General features: G+C 42.1%; 1 protein-coding gene across 1 annotated transcript in view; it reads left to right on the top strand.

The window, feature by feature from the left end:
• The first annotated feature begins 2,693 nt into the window (after nucleotides 1-2,693).
• Nucleotides 2,694-24,055, top strand: part of LOC119436835 (putative helicase mov-10-B.1) — a 99,664-nt gene continuing 78,302 nt past the window's right edge. Inside the window, exons 1-3 of the mRNA XM_037703825.2 lie at nucleotides 2,694-3,164; nucleotides 3,575-3,809; nucleotides 22,159-22,421. Of these exons, the coding sequence (XP_037559753.1) occupies nucleotides 3,037-3,164; nucleotides 3,575-3,809; nucleotides 22,159-22,421 (626 nt within the window). The 5' untranslated portion in view covers nucleotides 2,694-3,036. The remainder of the gene's footprint in view (nucleotides 3,165-3,574; nucleotides 3,810-22,158; nucleotides 22,422-24,055) is intronic.

A 24,055-nucleotide genomic window follows, 5' to 3' on the forward strand; every position in this document is an offset into this window, starting at 1 on the left:
TTCATAAAATTTTCTATCGCACCACACTTCATGATGACTTCATACTGCGGCCTCAGTGCATTTCAAACTGCGTCGATCATCGCAGTAAGGCAGGAATTGATTCACGTAACACGAAGTCTTCCTTTCATGCCCCGTACATCTCAGAAATGGAACCACCAAGTATCATAGCCATCACAGATAACAAACTTTTTGCAAAACATTAGCTAACATTGTATAATCAGGAGAATCATTATGTTACAAGAACTCACTGCACTTGTTTGTTTTACTCTACTACTTTGTAACCACTCCCCTCTTTAATGCCTGTGGCCCTGAGGGTACTTTAAGCAAAAAATAAAATGAGTTTCAGTCAACATGAAGTGTCATTTCCTTAAAATTGCATTAAGCTCTTTTGATCATTTTAAAGTTCTTTGCATTTTCATGTAACAAATTATCGTTGTGAGGGAGCATGTGATACTTCGTGGTACTAACGCCCGTCAAATTGATTTGCAAAGAGGAGATGACAGAGTTTGTGCATTAGCAAGTAGGAGCTTGCTACATTGTTTCTGTTCTGGTCGTCATGGCTATAATGACTGGAAAAGAAACAAGTTGGGACTCAACATGTTACTTCCCTGACTGTCATAAAATGCCCTTAAAAGCAACTAAGCTTGTATGTCAAATTTCTCATTCCTGCTCAGTACGATACAGAACTGTAGACTGCTAGCTAGCTGCTTTCCTAATAGGGCTCACACCTCTTTATCTGGTAAACTTCCAAAGATTTCATAGTGAGGCATGTAGTTCAAGAGGACCTGTTGTTATTATGGTGACAGTTGAGCATCTTGTGGCTTAGCGTGGGCAGCTTGCAGACCAATAATCTCTCTTTTGTCCGTCTTCCTGAAAAGAGAAATGACAAAGCCATGACACACATGCAAGCAAAAAATGGTGAAACAAAAGTTAGTCCCATAAATGAATAAATCACGGTTCTAGTTGAAGTGTTCAGATACATACCCTGTGATGATTCTGGCCCTTGATGTTACTTCCAGTGGTGACACATTCACGGTTGACTTGTACGTCCAGAGACAATAGAGTCCAAAGGGATGAGTCCAAATATGAGCAGCGTCTTGGAGGCTGGAGTCGAAAGAAAAAAGAGCCTCAATTACTATGGTGGAAGTGTGCCCGAGTTTGTGATTCATGTATGACAGAGAACAGTGCACGGAACGCTCCATGACAGAAAAACGCACACACACACACTCAAACACACACCCAACACTGTATTGAGTGTGCATTTCTTTCAGTGGTGTCCTTGTGTGGGCTGTGCTTAGTCAAGCCTCAATTAGATGACAATTGTTTCTGCCAGATACTAGTAGTAAACACAGTCATTTTATTATGTCTCAAATGCAGTTAATCTAACTGTATCACCGGAAGTACACTTGTCACTAATGTGCAGTGAATTTATCGCGGTGTATCATTTATGCAGAAACAGCCAAAACTTTATTATTCATGCTGTACTCATGTTAGCAATTTTAGCAACTTGGCAAAATAGCAAGAGCCTCGTTTGAATTGCTTTGGAAGGGCAATAACTTTATAATTATTACTATTTTATACTTTTAAGAAATGACGACAGGAATCTGCTTTATCCGCCTCGCACGCAAAAAAATTCAAAGTTGAAAATGCGAAGCACTGCTTTTTTACTCACCGGCGCACAAGCCCAGGGGCTGCAAGGTTAATCCGCTTTCGTGGGTAGTCTTCAAGCAGACTGTGCTCGGTTCCAGCGATGAATTTTCGTGCTGGCCAGCACTTTTTTTTTTTTTTTTTTTTGAGCAACACGTCATTACGCGGCCAGACGCGGCAGATCACAAACGGCGGAAGCCGTGCATGCAGCCGTTATGCTAGTGAAACGCCGCAGCTGATAAACTTTACCGTCTTTAAACAAGTTCGCTTTATGGCAGCTATCGAATGTTGGACGCATAAACTGGCTGAGATATTATTGATATCTAATTAAAACGAACCTGCGTGATGCTGCTCAAAGGAAACGACCACCCCGCTCGCAAATACTGCCGCTGTACAATTTGAATCGATAAACGGCACGGACTGCAATCGATACCAGTGGGCTGCTGCTGATCACACGTGAGTGAGGCCTCAAAACCTTTATTTCAGTAACAAAGCACGAACTTTAATAACAGAAGTCAAATAAAAATAATAGACTACTTATTTTGTTAACAAATGACATCGTAACTGTGTTTGTCGATTATTACAATAATAGATCAAAATATTAAGCCGTGTTGAGCGCCCCTAGCAGAAAAAATACAAACTAAAGTATGCGACCAATTTACAGTAGGTCCACTTGTTATGCTGGAACGCTCCGCGGTTGATTTTTCGCCCTCTGTGGCCATTTTTCCCTGTTCCTTGAAGCGGAGAATTCCCTAGAAAATGACGTTTCGAGGATACTTTCGATCGGGGTTCTTCAGGACCAAATAAAGTTCATTTCACCTCACCTCACCTCAACCGACCAATGAAAACGAGGATCAGTCTCCTGTGGATACGGCCTCCGTGAAAAGATATGGGACTTGAATGTGCTGTAGTACAGTCTAGCCACTGTAGCTGTAGGAACCGACTAAGGCACAGAACACCCATAAGGTCCCTAGATAAAAAAAAAAAAAAAAAAAAAAAAAAAAGTTGTTTCATCTAGGGAACTTAGAACCGACCACGACGTCCGGATCGTGCCGGCGTGCTGGCTTACGTTTATGTTAACGTGGAAGGCCCTCTTGGGTTAGTTGCAATGGCTAGCATAAGAAGTTTGACGAGCATGCAAGCTGTTTTTCTGGTGCTGCAGCGAACTTCGCGTAGTATGTGACAATCTACAGCTGCAGGCGGTTGAGCGAACTGGGCGTAGTGTGTCAATCTGCGTGCAGCCACAGCGGCAAGTGGTTGAGAGACTCGCTAGTGCTTTTGACGGTCGTATGTGTGACATCCTGGCACCTCAACGCCTCCTTCCGTCTTCAAGAACATTTATCAATTTCATGTCAAGTTGAAAGCGAAACTTTGGCTCAACAAGCGACAATGAACGAGCCCCGCTATACGTGCCAACTATGCAAATACAGCTGCAACAGTCATGAAGCCGAGCGAACTCATTTGGAAACAAAGAAACATTTTGTAGAATTTCTAAAGTACTACCTCTGGGAGCACGAGTAAGTTTTCCATCTATCAATCTTGCGAAACTGGTCGATGGACTGGCCGATGAAAGCGAATGTAGTACTTGCAAGAAAAGCAAACTGTTGGGATACAATGAACGTGGCCCCTTCTGTCTAAATATTTAAGTTACTGAAAGTAGCTATGGAATCACCCAGACATATATGCAACCAGTAGCGCACCCAGGATCTCTGCAAGCACTTTGCATAACATGCAATTTTCTGTTTGTCTAGTAAAAATGTCTAGTAATTATAATAATAATGACGCCACAGATGATGACGATGTTTATTTCTTTAGCGGTTTATTTAAAGTAATTTAAGAGTGAATGAATAAATACAAGACAATGATAGAGTGTTTTTGTTAATCAGCGAAAATTCGACCTCAAGCCACCTCCTGAATTCATTTGCAGGGATTTTCTTGTGGGAGACAAAAGAAAAGTCAAGATATCATGCCGAGAAATTGTGGACTGTATACCAGCAATCGCCTTTCGGCTGATGCCTAACCAGGAATTACAGCTGACATTGCTTGTAAGCCTGGCTGAGGATTCTCCATCCAGAGTGTTTCTGCAGACTTGCACATTTCTTCACCAGACCACCACGTTTGTACTTGAAGATGAGGCTGGTGTATGTGCAGGACATGCTCAGGTAATTTGATTGCGGCATTCCTTATTGAGATTTGATTTAAAACCTTTGTGCATTACTTTGTGTATTTGACCATGTTTAAAAATGGGGCACAATGTTTGCAACTCTTTATGATGGTGAAAACCATAGAAGATAATTGGAGGAACAGATTGTCTCCGACTTCGTGAAGTTGAGTGTAGGCGTATGGTGTTCGAATAGCAAATTGGCTCGAGTGCAATGTCTGGGCGTCATTCAAAGCAGCTAAGGGCCTGCTGCGTGGTGCATGGACACACAGGCAGACAATGAATGAATTTGAGTTGTTGGAAACCCTTCTGATGGTGTTGTAGAAACTTGGCAGTGTTGCTTTATGCTAAGGGATGACTTGAATGCGAAGAAAATTGTGACCGAAGGGGCCACAGAACTCTTACAACAAATCGGGTCTCTTATTTAAAGCTCTTCAATATTTTAATAAACTCGGTATAGCGTTGACTCGCACATTGTTCAGTGAAGTGCACCTTCAAAAGTAACGGAAAGCGGTCACGGAGCGTACCTGCAAAAGTAGTGAGGGTCGGCGCTTGTGCACAGAGCATCTTAATGTCCGAGCATCATCTGTTAGCATAGGCATAGCCTGTGCTGTCTATAATTTGCAACGGTTTATTGTAGCCAATTAACCCATGGCCCTCAGGCCCCAGTGGCTGCGGAGCACCTGACCAAGGTGGCGGTCAGACCTGCTACGCGGCAGAGGGTGCTAAGAATCTCTGTGTCCGGACAGGCCGCCAATGGAAACTGAACCTAGCAACGCTCAACACGCGCACCCTATCAAGTGAGGCTAGCTTAGCAGGACTATTTGAAGAATTGTCAGGCATTGCCTGGGATATTATTGGCCTTAGTGAGGGTTAGAAGAACTGGTGAGGCTTACACAGTGCTGACTAACGGCCACGTCCTCTGCTACAGAGGTCTTCCAGATAAGAGAGAATCCGGGGTAGGATTTCTAGTCCATAACAATATAGCGGGCAACATTGATGAATTCTACAGCATTAATGAGAGGGTAGCAGTCGTCGTAATAAAGCTGAATAGGAGGCACAAAATGAAGGTAGTACAAGCCTACGCCCCAACCTCTAGTCACGATGATGAAGAAATAGAACAGTTTTATGAAGATGTTGAATTAGCAATGAGAAAGGTGCAAACTCAGTATACTGTAGTCATGGACGACTTCAATGCAAAAGTGGGGAAAAAGCAGGCTGGTGAGCAAGCAATTGGCAACTACGGCATCGATTCTAGGAATGCAAGAGGAGAGATGTTGGTAGAATTCGCGGAAAGGAATAGGCTCCGAATAATGAATACCTTCTTCAGGAAGCGCAGCAACAGGAAGTGGACCTGGAAAAGCCCTAATGGAGAAACAAGGAATGAAATAGATTTCATACTCTCTGCCGATCCAAGCATAGTGCAGGATGTAGAAGTGTTAGGTAAGGTAAAGTGCAGTGACCATAGGTTAGTGAGGTCTAGGATTTCTCTCAATTTGAAAAGAGAAAGAGAGAAATTAGTCAAGGGGGAGGAAACAAGCCAACCTAGAGGCAGTAAGGGTAAAAGCAGACCAATTCAGGCTGGTGCTCGCAACCAAATATGCAGCTTTAGAACAGGAAGATGAAGACAACATAGAGGTAATGAATGAAACCATAACTAGATTGATCTCAGAAGCAGCAATTGAAGTGGGAGGTAAGGCACCAAGGCAACCAGTCGGTAAGCTCTCCCAAGAAACAAAGGACCTAATAAAGAAACGACAAAACATGAAAATGTCAAACTCGAGAGATCAGATAGAATTCGCTGAACTGTCGAAACTGATCAACAAGAAGAAAGTAAGGGATATCCGAAATTATAATGTGGAAAAGATTGAGGAAGCAGTAAAATATGGACACAGCACGAAATCAGAAGAAAACTAGGCATAGGACAAGGCAAAATGTATGCACTGAAAGATAAGCATGGTAATATCATCAGCAATTTCGATGACATAGTAAAAGCAGCGGAAGAATTCTATACTGAACTGTACAGTTCCCAAAGCAGCCAAGCTACTTTCATTCGAAGTAGTGATGAACAGGATACAGAGGCCCCTTCTATAACTAGCAATGAAGTTAGAAGGGCCTTGAAAGACATGACCAGGGGAAAAGCTGCTGGAGAAGATGGAATAACAGTCGATTTAATCAAGGATGGAGGAGATATCATACTTGGAAAGCTTGCAGCCCTTTATACGCAATGCCTCACGACTTCAAGTGTACCAGAAAGCTGGAAGAACGCCAGCATTATACTCATCCATAAGAAGGGAGATGTTAAAGAATTAAAGAATTATAGACTCATTAGCTTGCTTTCACTATTGTATAAAATATTCACTAAGGTAATTTCAAATAGAATCAGGACAACACTTGACTTCAGCCAACCAAGAGAACAGGCTGGCTTCAGGAAGGGATATTCTAGGATGGATCATATCCATATCATCAACCAGGTAATACAGAAATCTGCGGAGTACAATCAACCTCTGTATATGGTTTTCATAGATTATGAAAAAGCATTTGATTCAGTAGAGATTATCAGCAGTCATAGAGGCATTACGCAACCAAGGAGTACAGGATGCATACGTGAATATATTGGCAAATATCTACAAGCATTGCACAGCAACCTTGGTTCTGCACAAGAAAACTGGAAAGTTGCCTATCAAGAAAGGGGACAGGCAAGGAGACAATCTCTCCAATGCTATTCACTGCTTGCTTAGAAGTATTCAAGCTCTTAGACTGGGAAGGCTTAGGAGTGAGAATCAGCGGCGAATGTCTCGGCAACCTTCGGTTTTCAGATGACATTGTCCTATTCAGCAACAATGGGGACGAACTATAGCAAATGATTGAGGCCCTTAACCGAGAAAGTGTAAGAGTGGGGTTGAAGATTAATATGCAGAAGACAAAGATAATGTTTAATAGCCTGGCAAGGGAACAAGAATTAAGGATCGCCAGTCAGCCTCTAGAGTCTGTAAAGGAGTACGTTTATCTAGTTCAATTACTCACAGGGGACCCTGGTCATGAGAAATAAGTTTATAGAAGAATAAAATTGGGCTGGAGTACATATGGCAGGTATTACCAAATCCTGACTGGGAGATTACCACTGTCGTTGAAAAGAAAAGTGTACAATGATTGCATTCTACCGGTGCTAACATATGGGGAAGATACTTGGAGGTTAACAAAGAAGCTCGAGAACAAGTTAAGGATCGTACAAAGAGCGTTGGAACGAAAAATGTTAGGCCTAACGTTAAGAGATGGGAAGAGAGCAGTGTGGATCAAAGAAAAAATGTAGATAGCCGATATTCTAGTTGACATTAAGCGCAAGAAATGGAGCTGGGCAGGCCATGTAATGCGTAGGATGGATAACCGGTGGACCATTAGGGTTACAGAATGGATACCAAGAGAAGGGAAGCGCAGTCGAGGTCGGCAGAAAACCAGATGGGATGATGAAGTTAGGAAATTTTCAGGCGCAAGTTGGAATACGCTAGCGCAAGACAGGGGTAATTGGAGATCGCAGGGAGAGGCCTTCGTCCTGCAGTGGACATAAAATAGGCTGATGATGATGATTGTAGCCACTGTAAATGCACAAACACGTGTGCTTAGCTGCTTAGCAAAATAGCCCAGCAGACGATACTCACACATGAGTAGGCTCTGTGTGTACTCGCCTGCCGTTATTACTTTCATATATAGCTGTCCTCTGCAACATGGTGCTGACAGTCAGGTCAGTTGATGCTCCAGTGAGATTATTAACATCTTGGAGAGGTGTACTTGCACTGATGATCTTGGGGGGGTCATGCTCTGCTGGGTGCTACTACCTGCTTTTTGACAGTTGTCCACACGGAGAGGCAACCACACATAAAAAGCTCCAGCAAAGCGATATGAAAAGGCAGTTTCAGTCTGTTTTTCTGTAGGAAAATCTGATAACATTGGCCAAACTGTGTTTCCTTTCATGTTCAAAGGAAATGTAGTTCACCTTATTATGAGTCGTTGACTACACTTAGCCAATTACAGACGGGACATGTTGCGTTGTGGGAGCTTGTACCGTATTTTCACAGTGGCACATCAATTTGATATAATATTTATTGATGGTAAGTTCAGTAAAGTCAACTTAGTAGGTGAAGTGGCGTGACAAAGAAGAAAGGCAAATCTTAACTTTTTCAAATACAAGTTCTTGTTTTATTTTACATATGACTTTTTGGCTGTGCACTGTTTACTATATACAGGGTGTTTTATATTAATGTTAACAGAATTTTCACAAATTTCCTGTGGCCTTTAGCACAAATCTACTTATTGAGTTTGAATAATCAAAAAACTATACATTACTTACACTGTAATTGAATACACATAATTGACTTATTAAAAAGTGTTCACTATTTGACTTTTCAACTAATTACTTTAGCACACATATTGCAAATTCACGAATTTAAGCCAGTGATTTCAAGCGCACATCCACTTGGAACGAATTTCAAACTAGCACTATTTTTGAGATGAGCATAGTCAAACTTGTCATAAAAATGCACAATCGTGCCACTTTCTTTTTTATCGAAGCTGGAATTTACTGGAACACCTATGCATTTTGATGCAAACTTTCTAAATGCATTTCTTGTAACTAGTGTCATCCTCAGAATTCGTTGCAAGTGGTTACGAGTTTAAAAATCGCGGACTAGAATTTGTAGATGGCAATATGTGATGTAATCAGTTTAAACAGTGATTAGCAAAAATGTTTAATTAGTCAAATATTCACTTTCATTTTTTATGCAAGTAATGTCTGCCTCTGAGAATAGAAGTAGAATTGTGCTATATGTAATGGATGATATTTAAAAATTCTGTCAACGATAAAATAAAACACCCTGTATAACTACTACATGAAAATGTATCAAGGTTGAGGTGGGGGGGGGGGGGGGGGTGAGGGGTGCATTGTACTCAACCTTTGGGAAGCTTACCTACTCACTTTTTTTGTTTGGTACTTTGGTAGCCCAATCACTTCTAAAAAGTGGTGGTGAGAGTACTTTGTCTAAGAAATGGAAAGCAAACAAGTGGAGCATTTTCTGCATCAAGATAGGGACACTAAAGAGAAACACTAGATGGGTTTAGACTGATAACGTATGTATTAAAAACTATTTTAGTTAATTTTGTGGTAATTCGTTGATTATTATAAAACAAGATTGAGATAGAGCTTCAATTTTTTTTTTTTTTCGCATAGGAACCTCACCACCATTATGTCAGTGTGATGACGTGGATTTCGAAGTATTTTCTTGTATCTGGGCTGTTGTGGTGCAGTGAAAGTTCTCGAAACTTGCTAAGTTCATTCTTGGGCTCATTTAGAGTACAATGCAGTCCATCTCTGCCAATAAAAAATTAACAAGGCCTGAGTAGATGCGGCGAGTTGGTGCAGGAACTTCAAGGTGGCGTTGCCACTGGTCTTTTCCTGTTGCCTCTTTTCTGGCTTATCAAGCCTCTTTTCATGATTAAAGTGGATTTTTTTGGTGTTATAGAACAATAATTTATTAATACAGCTCAATCATTTTTCTCTTTAGTGTCTCTTTAAAGTCACATAGTAATGGTGACATTTGGCAAGTTGGTCAGGGCCGGTATTTTGTAGTGATGCCTTTAAATAATGCCTTTTCGCGCTTACCGCGCTTTGTCAGTGGTCAGAGCGACGGTCCGCTCGCGTTATCAACATTGATATCGTGAGCGGACCGTCGCTCTGACCACTGACAAAGCGCGAGAAGCGCGAAAAGGCATTATTACTTTAAAGGCATCACTACAAAATACCGGCCCAGGATCGATAGGTCAACGGTCATGTGACTGATTAGACGAAGGGAAAGGACACCCCAACACTTCCTTCCAACTAAAATTTTATTTGAAGAAACATTTTATAAATGCAGCCAGTACTATTTTCAAATTAAAACATCAATTTCGCAGTAGTAAATGTCAGCAAAATTGAGAAAATACAATCTTTAAAAATGCAGTGATATGTGGACAACAAAGCACAGTTAGGCATGTTCCTCAAAAATTCACCTTGCTCTAAATAACATCCACAAACCTTTTGAGCGAGAAATGCTTCCATTGATTCTCAAGCCGATGTATCATTATGCATATACAAAAGAATCATCTTGAAATTGGCAGCACGATGAGATTGGTAATCTGTGTGTATATTGTAATTATTCTCCTTTAACTATGTTTAAGCAATGCCCTATCTGACCAATACAAGTATGCCTGCAGGACGTGGGAATCTAGTGGTTGATGCTGCTCACACTTGGTACAGTTTTGTTGCGGTTACACTCCCATTTGGTCTTGCCTGTGGTTCAAGAGCTATATGAATATGCAGTGCTACCACATGGTATAGATGACTTTAGATTTGGTTCAAGGGTGCTGCCATCTGAAGCTGTTACACAAGCATTTTCTCAGTTTGGTGCACAGTGACACCAAATTATCATGGGCATCCGTCCAACTCTATCATGCATGTGGTTCTTAATATAGAAAACAGCAGAATTATCACCATAAGATGGCAGCACTTGAATTCTTCAGTAAAATAATCTATATATTAGCGTAGTTGTCCTTGTATTCCAAAATGAGGATCTTTCAGCCTTAACACTGTGCAGTACCTATTAGGGGTGTGCGAATGGTAGTTTTTGAGACTCAATTGAATACGAATCGAGTAGTGCCAGAAACAAATAGAATGTGAATATAATATTGCCAGAAGCTAATCCAGTAAAATCAGATATTGAATAGTTGTGAGTAATGTAAAACCTTTTCACCTTTAATATCAAACACTTTTAAAGTCCTGATAGTTGCAACTATAGAAAGTTTGTCATTGCACTGCACATTGTAATGCGTGATTTAATATAACCTCAAAGGGAGCATTAGGAACAACTAAGCAGATTGTTCGCAAACTTAGAGCTCTTAAGAGATTACCTGTTCATGCATTATGAGTTTATAAAGGTAACCATCTTGTGGACCAATTAATATCCAAGTATGCCATCCCAACCAGACCCGTGTGTCATCTGTGTCAATGGCAAAGGGGGGGGGGGGGGGACTTTTTCTTTAGTTCAAATTGTTGTGGCAGATGGTGTCACTGTTGTATAAAGTATGTTGTACTGAAATATATTTTGTTTTAATCTGCTGACAGGACACAGGTGCTGCATCTATAAATATGTTGTACTAAGCAATATGCATTGGGGAATGCCGTGTCTAAACAATATTTTATTGCGAGTCATCGTGTCTAGCCAGAACAGTCTGACTGACTGAGCAATGTAGCATGCTCTAGTACATTATATCCACTGTAGGTGGGATGAAAAATATCCCATTGTTGCTTCAATTTCATGTTTGATCGTGTACAGTCAATGACAATGTTTTCGGAAAGTATTCTTAAAATATTTGTATTTTCATATAGTGGTTATGCAATTCAAGGACTTGATCGAATAACGACTATTTGATTCGTGGACTGAATTGAATAGGACAATATTTGATTCGTTATTTGAAAGTTTAAAAAAATGTTCCCACACCTCTAGTACCTATCCATGCTATATGCAGAATAAGATAAAAGTGCTGCAGTGCATGTGTATCTCAAAATTGCACGAATTACAGCCACTGACTACGCAAGTGTTTATTTGCCACTGCACGATCTATATCCACTTGTACACTTCATTTGCCTACTATGTACAGTATAGACCACTTATAACGTAACCGCTCATAGTGCAGGACCGGATATAGTACGGTCTTTTCAGACTCCCGTTAATTTTCTCATAGCACTCCATGTATACGCATATGGCTTACAGTGCAGCCGTGTGAGATGAAATACCGGTTATAATACGGCTTCCGCGGGAAAATCTCGCCGACAAGGGCGGTTGCGAGCACGCTTCTCAACGAGGTGCGCCCACCGATGGGAGAGGAGATCAACTAGGGCGATGCGGAGGAGGAGCATGAGACGTGGAGCACGAGTCCAAGGGCGATAAAATTGTCGCCGCGCGCGCCTTCACAGAGAGCGAACGCACAGCGGAGAGCAAACACGACTTCTATCGCGCGAAAGACCGTAGGGGTATGGGAGGGAGGGGGGGCGACTCTGTGCTGCGTCACCAAATGCGTATCTTGCAACCGGGCGCAAGGGGAACTGGCAACGCAATCTCCCACGCGAAAGGAGCAAAGCGGGAAGGCAGCACGGGAGGTTAGGGAGGGGGTGACTTCTACTCTGCCAACAAATGCGTTCGCGCCTGTGCCGGCTGTCGGTGTTGTCGCGCGCCCCGTATCTTGAAAGCCATCTCCACACGGCTCTGACCTTTGTATGCGCTGTGCTTACGCCGCTCAGTTTCCGATAGACCGCACAAACCTGCGCTCGCTGCGGCGGCCGCATTTCCCCACGCCCGCGTTTTGACAGTGGTTGTCTGTGGTCATCGAGTCTATTCATGTTTGCTTGTGTATGTTGACACCACGCTTGTTAATTCAGTTAGTAAGCGAATGTGTCAAGTTTATGCAGCAGATAAAACTACTATCCCTACTCCTTAAAGCTCTCTACTAATTTGCTATCGCAATTGATGCTTCGCCTTTCGGGCGAAACTGAGACTTTTCTTTAATTATTAATTTGTCTGCTTCATGCGGAGATCGTGGGTACTTGGACATTAACCTCTCAACGTTTGTAAATTTAAACGGATGCAAAACTCCCAGTCGCACGCTTCGATTCTCGGATATGCGCGGCTGCTTGGTCTACATGTTTTGCATACGTGCAGGGCTTGAAAATTGTTGTTTTGGTTATAGTGAGGTACCGCTTATAGTGCAGATATTCACAACTCCGGCGACTTACCTTATAAGTGGTCTACACTGTATTCATTCTGAAAGGTGTGAGTAATGCTTTTGCACCAAGTGACTTGTGGTACCCAGTACGTAGCTGCATGTTTTGACAGAGCCACTATCTTCCTTTTCTGTGCTTGCTCATCTATTTGTCATCTCCCCTGTCAGCTTGCTTGCATAAAGGCTGATGTTCTGCTGGTCTTAAACCTAATGGCATTTTCATTCTATCTTGCATCTTTTCAGTTTGCCTGATTTTAGTAGTTACTAGTTTTTGTTGCTTTCATCTTGCATGTTTCTCTCAGTTATTGATAACCGTTTTCGTAAGAGGGCTTCCTTTTGGAACTGCTACACTATGGCTGTGATGTCTTGGTAGAAATGTCGGTCTCCAGTGAGACTCGTCAGAAGCTGGTGGCATGTTCATAGGGAATTAGCGCAAATGCAACCATCACATGAAAGAGACACATTACTGCACTAACTCAGTACTAGCATCTTTATAATGTCCACATCACAGGTACTTATCTATTTACTGCACTCCCCTTTACCTCACCCCCCCCCCCCCCTCATTCCCCTCCCCATACGTAATGCTGTAAAAGTTGTACACAAGTGTCTCAACTGGTAAAACAAAAATCTGAGATCAAAAACAAATTGGGGGGGGGGGGGGGGGGTGGCACGGAACTTGCCATCTGCAGTTCATGCCTCCGTGATTCTATTAACTTTTGGCAAATATGTTGGCCAGACAGGCCAGTCTACAAATGGCTGCCTAGTTGGGTGTGTGGCTGCCCTTGTCAAATCGATCTGGATCTCATGTGCCGTACCAATGTAAATGGTGAACATGTTTCCTTGCTTTATGAAGCTAATATTGTGAGGAAGAGCTGGCGTATACACACGTCAGCTATCTAAGATGAGATGCAGTCAGAGTGCATCTGTATGTCTGTTGTTTTTAATGGTGAATATTAATTATATGTTTTGTTGCGCTGGTGATTGTGGTTGTTTTAGCAGTTGCTGTACACATGCTTCCTATCTAAGTGCCTGTGTTGTGCAATAAAGATGTAAATTGAAATTGAGTGCTTTGTCATGTCTCTTTCATATGATGGCTGTGCTCACACTAATTTAATTTGGATCACAGTGCCAGATTGTGTCACATTCTACTGGACAATAATCATGAAATCAAGGAACTAAATTGTTTTACTTTTCATAAAGTTTCTCTGGCAAATAAGTAAATAAAAAAAATTGTTGGCCCTTCTACTCTGTGAAGATGCATGATAAGCGAAGCTTGTCTCTTTGTATACCTAACCATCCCCTTTGCCATTGACATTATGTTTACTGGAGTGTGCCCTTGTGATTGACGAGATATGCATTGTGTGGATACAGGTGACATCAATGAAGACAATTTGGCAGTGAAGCACATGTTTATTGAACATCGGAAACTTAACCGGTCAATTTTGTGAAAGTGAGCAGAGTAGCCTTGTGATGGCTGTGCTATACTGCTAGGAGTTCGGTCATTTCGATGTCACACATGTCATTTCTGAATGTCAAATCTACACACGTACATCTTATAGTAGTGGTTACATTCACAATGAATGGCTCATACCCCTGTAAACGCGGCCTTCCCATTGCGACGACACAAGAGAAGGGAAAATCTACGTTGGAATGATATAAGTGGCAACGGAGCCAGCTGTGGAAGAAGACGATGACGACGAATGCGGGAGCAATGGCACGAGCACGTTCAGGCGGTTGCGCCGAATGGCGCCAATGTGCCTGCTGTGGAAGAAGACGACACTCGAGCCATTGCCCATGATGATAGTTTTTGCGTTACATTGCTCGCATAGGCTAGGGTATACAAGCTTCGCTTGAAAAAAAAAAGAATTCTGGGTCGGCATAATGTAGCGATTCCCTCTGCTTGATTCTATGCCCGAGTTATCCACCGCTCATGGCTAGGTGATTTTGCTGATAAATGCAGGCAGAGCCCTGCTCTCACCAGTGAAGTGTGATAAGGAATGACATTGGAATAGAATTGTTACAATATCTCGGCCCTGAATTGAAGAACCATGTTTATTTCAGCAAAATATTTAAACTGCGTGAAAAGACAGGACATGAATATAGACGCACACACTGCGCTTTGTGTGTGTGTCTATGTTTCTGTTCACGTCCTGTCTTCTTCGCGCAGTTTAAGTATTTTGCGAAGTTTAAATATTTTGCTAAATCTATGAACAGACTAGCCCAACAACATGCCTTACTTCATGTTTATTTGATTGAAACTAGAACATAGAGGGTCGGCACAGTGTAGGCTTCCTCAAGTATGTACCCTTATCTGCTTAGTCTCTCAACTACACAAGTTTTCTTCATAAATACATGCATCACAGCTTATCCAATGACATACTGGTGCTTATAAGAAATCATTAAAAACGATGGAGGCAGTTTCTTTGTATAATGGTGCACTGCCTATCTTGCTTCTGCTAGGAGGACATTCTGTACAGATATTTATTCCCTTTCTAAAGATTGTGCAGTTAATATTGTACTAACATGGCTATAAGCTGGAATTGCAAATCTATAAGAAGCTATGATATTGTCATAAAATATATTTGCATAAGAAAGTTTGTGCAATACAGGATACAAAATTTCAGTAATATGTGGTACTTGATTACGTTTAGATATTTAATTAGTTGCATAGCCAAGCAGATTAAGCATTGCATTTCACAGGGTACTGAAGGTGGCCAATTTTTGAACATGTAAGTTTAAACCACTGCAGTTTCACATTTACCCTTAACCTTTTTGTGTGTAGCTGACTGACATTATGGCTGACAAGTTGATTGTAGTTCTAGTTTGAGATAATCACTATTCAACTGCCTTTGTGCACAAGACAAAAAAATTGTAGTTGGAAAACAGTGGCAGCTATAGCTAGTGCAGTAGCATGTACAGTAAGACTGTCAGTGTTTTGCACAACATTTTGGTAAACGTTTTCTGTGGTGTTCAAACAATGTGCACATAACCTGCGGTGCTGAAGTCAAGCTTTATGTGTAGCAACCCGGCCCATCTAATGGTAACTTAATTAGCCATGGACCTGGCCCAAAAACATGAGACAATATAGTGTCACAGAGTTACATGCAAGGATTACTCAATGAAAATGTGGCACTGATATTGTTCAGTTGCCATGGGAATTGTGGGTAGTACATGTATACATTCTTCTACGATTTGGGGAGGACTTGTTGAGAAAGGAAATTGCAGCTCGATTGTTTTTTTGGTTTTCGGACGAGCTGCATGCTGGCCTCGTAACGTTTCTTTAGACCAGTTAAGTCTTTTACATTCACGTTAAATTGCATAATTTCCGGGGCATAACTAAATTGTGAGTGGTAGAAATGAGGGGCTAAAGGAGACTAATTATTGCTATGTAACAAAGTTGTAACAAACTCGCTCTATTCATTTCTTTGAGGATACTTTGGAACAACTTTGAGTTCAGGAACATTCTGTTAGGCAGAGGGCAGTGTTGGTCTCTTCTGATCGTGTTAGAGGCAGATAAATTTTCGAGTTAATTTGATGTTTGCTTTCAGGAAAACGTGACAGCTGAACACTCGAGAAAGGATAGCGTCAGTGTTTTTTTTCTGCAGAGATATGCAGATAGTTCACGTGAGCTTCCGTTAAACTAAGACTTTCTTTTCAGATTTTGCGAGTTCTGAAAATAATGCTATATCAGGTTAGATACTGGTTATTCTGCAGTCTACTTCAGCTGATTTTAGAAATCGCTGGATGGTTGTTCCCGCACGCACGTAGAGATTATCGTGCCTTAGAAACAGACTGTGCGGATCGCTTTTAGTAATGGTACAGATTTACAGTAATACATTTACTAATTTTTACTAATACATTTACAGTACAGTAATACAGATTTCTTTTCTCTTTGACGTATTATGTAAGGGTATGTCTAAGGCTGTGCATGTCTCGCACGTGTATTTAGAAGACGGCAACATTTGAGTTGCATTTAGTGCGTGGAAGTACTTATAAATAAGTGTGAATCTTCTTGTAGTCTTGAACGCGTAATTTGAGCAAGTTTTTTGTTTTTGTTTCTTTAATGCGCGAGTTGCACGTGAGAGTTTTGACCGCAAAGTGAGAGCGAGTCTGATAGTACATCCGTGAAGTCAACGAGGCTCTCAGTGGCACTATTACGTGCGTTAATAACGGATGTATAGAGTACGAACATATGACATTTCCATTATCAATTATTTAGGGTCATTCTGAAGTTAAGTTGAAAGATTTTGGTGTTGGATGCGTAGACGTGTAGTGTTCTGTTCGATTAAATTTTTTTTTCCCCTGAAAATGCCTCTTGTGCTAGTGAATATTTTGTTGTAATATTCTGAAAGTGGGGGGCAGTGTCACGGAGTGGTATAGTTTCGAGTCATCGACACGCCGATTAACGGGCGCCAAAAACGTCGTGGTCTCGCGGTGCGGCATATAGTTTCGGGATAGCAACATGCCGATTAATGGGCGCCAAAAATGTCTTGGTCTCACAGTATGGCATAGTTTCGAGACAGCGACATGCCAATTAACTGGTTGCATGCAAGAGTTTTGACCGCAAAGTGAGAGCGAGTCTGATAATACATCCGTGAAGTCAACGAGGCTCCGAGTGGCACTATTACGTGTGTTAATAACGGATGTAGAGTACAAACAGACAGTTCGTAGCATTTGTGCCGCATATGATATTTCAATGACAATTTATTTAGGGTAATGTTCTGTTCTATTTATTGAAAAAAATTTTTTTTAGTATTGTAATCTGAAGGTCGTAAGTCCGAATCCTCCTCCAGTCCACTACATTTTTAGGCATGGAGTGGCGCCTGACACCGGCAAAAAAAAAAATAAGAAATCGCCGTGAGCTAGTGGGGCTATACTAGTCAAGGTGCAACCAAATTAGGAAGGCCCACTAAGCTTCAACAAAGTCACTCCCTCACCAGGACAGGAATTGGCCTCCCTGGTCCAGTATTCGGCCGCTACCTTCCTAATGACTCCTGCAATTTACCCATGGCCCTCAGTCCCCAGCGGCTGCGGAGCACGTGACCAAGGTGGCGGTCAGCCCAGCGACGCGGCAGAGAGTGCTAAGAATCTCTGGGTCCGGACAGGCGGCCAATGGAAACTGAACCTGGCAACGTTCAACACGCGAACCCTATCGAGTGAGGCTAGCTTAGCAGGGCTATTTGAAGAATTATCAGGTATTGCCTGGGATATTATTGGCATTAGTGAGGGGTGAGAAGAACTGGTCAGGCTTATACAGTGCTGACTAACGGCCACATCCTCTGCTACAGAGGTCTTCCAGATAGGAGAGAATTCGGAGTAGGATTTCTAGTCCATAAGGACATAGCGGGCAACATTGATGAATTCTACAGCATTAATGAGAGGGTAGCAGTCGTCGTAATGAAGCTGAATAGGAGGTATAGAATGAAGGTTGTACAAGCCTACGCCAGTCATGATGATGAGGAAATAGAACAGTTTTATGAAGATGTTGAATTAGCAATGTGAAAGGTGAAAACTCAGTATACTGTAGTCATGGGCGACTTCAATGCAAAAGTGGGGAAAAAGCAGGCTGGCGAGCAAGCAATTGGCAACTACGGCATCGATTCTAGGAACATTCGAGGAGAGATGCTGGTAGAATTCGCGGAAAGGAATAGGCTCCGAATAATGAATACCTTCTTCAGGAAGCGCAGCAACAGGAAGTGGACCTGGAAAAGCCCTAATGAAAAACAAGGAATGAAATAGATTTCATACTCTCTGCCGATCCCAGCCTAGTGCAGGATGTAGAAGTGTTAGGTAGGGTGAAGTGCAGTGACCATAGGTTAGTGAGGTCTAAGATTTCTCTCAATTTGAAGAGAGAAATAGTAAAGTTAGTCATGAAGAAACAGGCCAACCTAGACGCAGTCAATGTAAAAACAGACCAATTCAGGCTGGTGCTTGCAAACAAATATGCAGCTTTAGAACAGGAAGATGAAGACAACATAGAGGTAATGAATGAAACCGTAACTAGGGTGATCTCGGAAGCAGCAATTGAAGTGGGAGGTAAGGTACCAAGGCAACCAGTAGGTAAGCTCTCCCAAGTAACGAAGGACCTAATAAAGAAACGGCAAGACATGAAAATGTCAAACTCGAGAGATCAGATAGAATTCGCTGAACTGTCGAAACTGATCAACAAGAAGAAAGTAAGGGATATCCGAAATTATAATGTGGAAAAGATTGAGGAAGCAGTAAAATATGGACACAGCACGAAATCAGAAGAAAACTAGGCATAGGACAAGGCAAAATGTATGCACTGAAAGATAAGCAGGTTAATATCATCAGCAATTTCGATGACATAGTAAAAGCAGCGGAAGAATTCTATACTGAACTGTACAGTTCCCAAAGCAGCCAAGCTACTTTCATTCGAAGTAGTGATGAACAGGATACAGAGGCCCCTTCTATAACTAGCAATGAAGTTAGAAGGGCCTTGAAAGACATGACCAGGGGAAAAGCTGCTGGAGAAGATGGAATAACAGTCGATTTAATCAAGGATGGAGGAGATATCATACTTGGAAAGCTTGCAGCCCTTTATACGCAATGCCTCACGACTTCAAGTGTACCAGAAAGCTGGAAGAACGCCAGCATTATACTCATCCATAAGAAGGGAGATGTTAAAGAATTAAGAATTATAGACTCATTAGCTTGCTTTCACTATTGTATAAAATATTCACTAAGGTAATTTCAAATAGAATCAGGACAACACTTGACTTCAGCCAACCAAGAGAACAGGCTGGCTTCAGGAAGGGATATTCTAGGATGGATCATATCCATATCATCAACCAGGTAATACAGAAATCTGCGGAGTACAATCAACCTCTGTATATGGTTTTCATAGATTATGAAAAAGCATTTGATTCAGTAGAGATTATCAGCAGTCATAGAGGCATTACGCAACCAAGGAGTACAGGATGCATACGTGAATATATTGGCAAATATCTACAAGCATTGCACAGCAACCTTGGTTCTGCACAAGAAAACTGGAAAGTTGCCTATCAAGAAAGGGGACAGGCAAGGAGACAATCTCTCCAATGCTATTCACTGCTTGCTTAGAAGTATTCAAGCTCTTAGACTGGGAAGGCTTAGGAGTGAGAATCAGCGGCGAATGTCTCGGCAACCTTCGGTTTTCAGATGACATTGTCCTATTCAGCAACAATGGGGACGAACTATAGCAAATGATTGAGGCCCTTAACCGAGAAAGTGTAAGAGTGGGGTTGAAGATTAATATGCAGAAGACAAAGATAATGTTTAATAGCCTGGCAAGGGAACAAGAATTAAGGATCGCCAGTCAGCCTCTAGAGTCTGTAAAGGAGTACGTTTATCTAGTTCAATTACTCACAGGGGACCCTGGTCATGAGAAATAAATTTATAGAAGAATAAAATTGGGCTGGAGTACATATGGCAGGTATTACCAAATCCTGACTGGGAGATTACCACTGTCGTTGAAAAGAAAAGTGTACAATGATTGCATTCTACCGGTGCTAACATATGGGGAAGATACTTGGAGGTTAACAAAGAAGCTCGAGAACAAGTTAAGGATCGTACAAAGAGCGTTGGAACGAAAAATGTTAGGCCTAACGTTAAGAGATGGGAAGAGAGCAGTGTGGATCAAAGAAAAAATGTAGATAGCCGATATTCTAGTTGACATTAAGCGCAAGAAATGGAGCTGGGCAGGCCATGTAATGCGTAGGATGGATAACCGGTGGACCATTAGGGTTACAGAATGGATACCAAGAGAAGGGAAGTGCAGTCGAGGTCGGCAGAAAGCCAGATGGGATGATGAAGTTAGGAAATTTTCAGGCGCAAGTTGGAATACGCTAGCGCAAGACAGGGGTAATTGGAGATTGCAGGGAGAGGCCTTCGTCCTGCAGTGGACATAAATATAGGCTGATGATGATGAAAGTTGTAACAAAAAGCAAGTTTCAAGAACACTTTATATAGGAATCCACAAAATCGTAAGAAGGATGAAGTTTAGGCAAACCCATCATTCCCTTGCACTCAGACACTAGTGGCCGATTTCCCTCATCGTTGTATGAAACTCTATTGGAAAAGTTAGGTGACCCAGGTGCGAGCCTGTGCAGAGATGTGCTTGGGCTCAGTGTGTCCTCTGAACCATTTCCATGAGGCAGCCTGCTTCCAACATGCTGTCCTGCTCAACCATCAGTGTTCTCATGTGCCTTCCATGATTTTTGTCAAAATATTTGCTCAGGAAATATGAAAAATGCAAAGGATTTGCATCTGTGACAAGATGTTTCCTCTATATCATATGCCTTGGAATCTGAGAACGGAGCTTCTGGGGCAACAGACTGAATTTCTTCAGCCTTCAGACTTCCATGGTGGTGGCCTAGCGGTAGAGCATCCACGTTGTATGTGGGAGGTACTAGGTTCAAATCCTGGTGCCGCTGGAAACTCGACACTTTTTCTAATGGGTAGAGATGTCCCCCAGCTTGGTGCTTGGCTGCTGTGGGGGTTTGCATTTCGGAAGGGGGCCCTATAGAGATATGTACACGGTGTCTGGGTGCCCGTTGTCCAACCACAGATGACTTTGTTGAAGAGCATCCACCATTGCTTGGAAGGCAGACCAGAGCTGCTGCCGGGTACCTGCCGGTAAAATAGGTACAAGCACGCTCCAGGCCGGCTGCTTGGCTATTATGGGAAGTCAGTGCTTGAAAAGGGGTGTTTGTCCCCAACCTGAGGGCTCCCCCACCTAACAGGTGTATTGGGATGCCATATGAAAATTGGCCACCATGGGAGCGGCCCAAACCTGCTTTCTTTATTATCGTGGATTCTGATTAAAATTGGCCTAATTGTACTGTGGAATCATTTGTAAAAATCAATGTGGACAATGTTTTAAGCTTTTATTTATAAAAAATAACCATTTTTTGCAAAAGTGAAGCATAACAGCACTATGAAAGTGAAAAGTGTCGTCGAGGAGCTGAGCTTGTTCTTGGTCATTATTATCAGAAACAAGCAGGTGAACCCAGTTCGTCCATGGCACAGAAGGCATTTAAGGAGTTACAATACTACTAATTTGTTATAACAGCTATAGCTGTAAGAAAAGGCTTGAAAAAAGGTCAGCACTCAATTTCTAGCCAGGTAGAAAATAAGGTGCCTCGACTTTGGTGACTTTTAGTTCACTCAGTTGAGCCCTTCACTTGCCATGATTCTTCCACGAAAATGTCAAAGTAGCCATGAAATATTTTTGCGATTTACCAGATATCTTTTGAAAAAATGGTGTTTGCAGTGATAAGACATTATGCCCCGAGAAATATGTGTAGCTGCTTAACACACTTCTTTTGTCAGCATAGAAATGACCATCCCCCTGAAGGTCATACACTTTTCTGCTGCTAATTCTTGCCTTACAGTTTCAATTTCTAAGCTGAGCTAACAAAATTGATGTAGAAAAATTAAGAAATTAGCAATTTGACCTTGCAGAGTTGCCCCCACATTTCTTGCTGATTTTATTAGCTAATTTCATGCTTTGTTTTTTTATGTTGTGACCCCTTACACAGGTGCCCATTGAAGCTGGCACAACATACAGCATTGTCCTGCAGTGCCATGCACAGCAACAAGGGAGAGTTCGGATACCACTGGCATTCAAATTCCAGGAGGACAATCCCGAGAAAAGGCTGTTCACTATAGTCAGATACATTGATGCTACCATCTGGGAAGATGGAGGAGATAACCTGGAGCCAGTGGAGCCTTACACATTTGCTGTCCCATTGCCCCAGTTGCCCGACTCAGACCGCATTATTCGTGGGAAGCGTCCTAAGAGGTTAGTGGCTTCTGCTTATCCTCATTTGTGCTGTTGGAGCTCGACGGGGCTGAAATGCAAAAACGCCAGTGTACTGTGCATTGTGTGCACGCTAAAGAACCCCAGGTGGTCAAAATTAATGCGGAGTCCCCCACTACGGCGTGCCTCGTAATCATATTGTGGTTTCGAGACATAAAATTTGTTATATGTGGGTTCGATATATCCGGGTTCGACTGTATTTGCTGGTGCCCTATTGCGCAGCTTACTGTAATGAGCATGCTTGGAGATATCTAGAGCGCTTATCTGTTTGACAGGTTGCATAGCCAGACCTAACACTTGGTACTTTATTAAATGCTGCTTTGGACTCTTTCTTGTGCCATGAAAGTAATGGAAATCTTTTGCACCGCAGTTGCTTCACCACTTTTCCGCCTTCTTCAGGAGGAAAAATTTTTGTGTTTTAATGCAAAGGTTTCTTTGCGAACCTTCCCGGATTTTCCTGACCGTGGCTGCTGGGTGCTGCTGCTGCCTTGCTGAATAGCTCGCACCAAAAAAAAAAAAAAAATTGAATTACGTGCTCGATGGTAGGATTGAACCTCGGTCCTCCACCACAACAGCCCGATGCTCTAACCATTAGGCCACAATCGCACATAGTACTTCTATTGTGACAACGCAAACTAAATCCTTGATATGAACACTGTTTCACATTGCGTAGCACAGGTGTGCGAAGGCTCATGTGCGTGTGCCAGTTTCCTTTACGCTGAAGACGCAGGAATGCAATAGGCAAACTTATAGCATTTGAATAACCCCTTCACAAAGCTTTGCTCCAGATAGATTCCAAGATGTGCGCCAGGCGTGAATAATATTCATGCATTTATTTAGCCCTTCCTTGCAACTGTGGGACAAACCCTCATGGAATGCCATTGCATTTTATTGCACATTTCAAGGGCAGATATCGCTAATGAAGCCACTCTTGGTATTACGTATATATGCCTTGAACATTAACCAGCTTTTGTTCTGGAATTGCAACATGCACCCTAAAAACAATAATTAAACTGCTGATTCGTATACATTGTTAATAATTAATTAATTGCACAGTGGGAATTGTCATGGAGATCTCTGTTTCTCGGAGTAATTCAAATGAAGTTGTGGAATTGGGTTATTTGCCACAGACAATAAAAAAAAAATCAGTTGAAAGGCTAACAACCCTGTATACACGCAGAGTTGCGAGAAAAACAACAAACTTTCCTGCTGATTTGCACGCAAGTATGGGCCATCTAAGTTAACACGTTCCCTGAAACAGCACTTTTCGAGGTCCTAATTGCTGTGTATCATTACTCATCGGTGTGGTCGTGCTTCTTCACAACTTTTCACGAGCTAGAGTGAAGACGTTTGCACACTACAGGAAAGCCATGCAGAACTGCTCAAGGGGAGTAACTGCCATGACCCACATCGCAGTGAACATTTAACCCTTTCAGTCTCGGGTTTTTTCAGAGGTGACACACACCCAGTGTCTGGCTTTTTCTCAAATATTAGAAAATGAACACTGCCATTTATTGTTGGTGCTGCAAAAGGGAAAAATTGACATGGAAATGACAAATACACTCTTGGCATGGTCCTCGCATTCCTATCTTCCTTTTGTATCTCCTACATTCCGC

The sequence above is a fragment of the Dermacentor silvarum genome, chromosome 1 (genome assembly GCF_013339745.2).
Source record: "Dermacentor silvarum isolate Dsil-2018 chromosome 1, BIME_Dsil_1.4, whole genome shotgun sequence".
Classification (NCBI taxonomy): Eukaryota; Metazoa; Arthropoda; class Arachnida; order Ixodida; family Ixodidae; genus Dermacentor; species Dermacentor silvarum.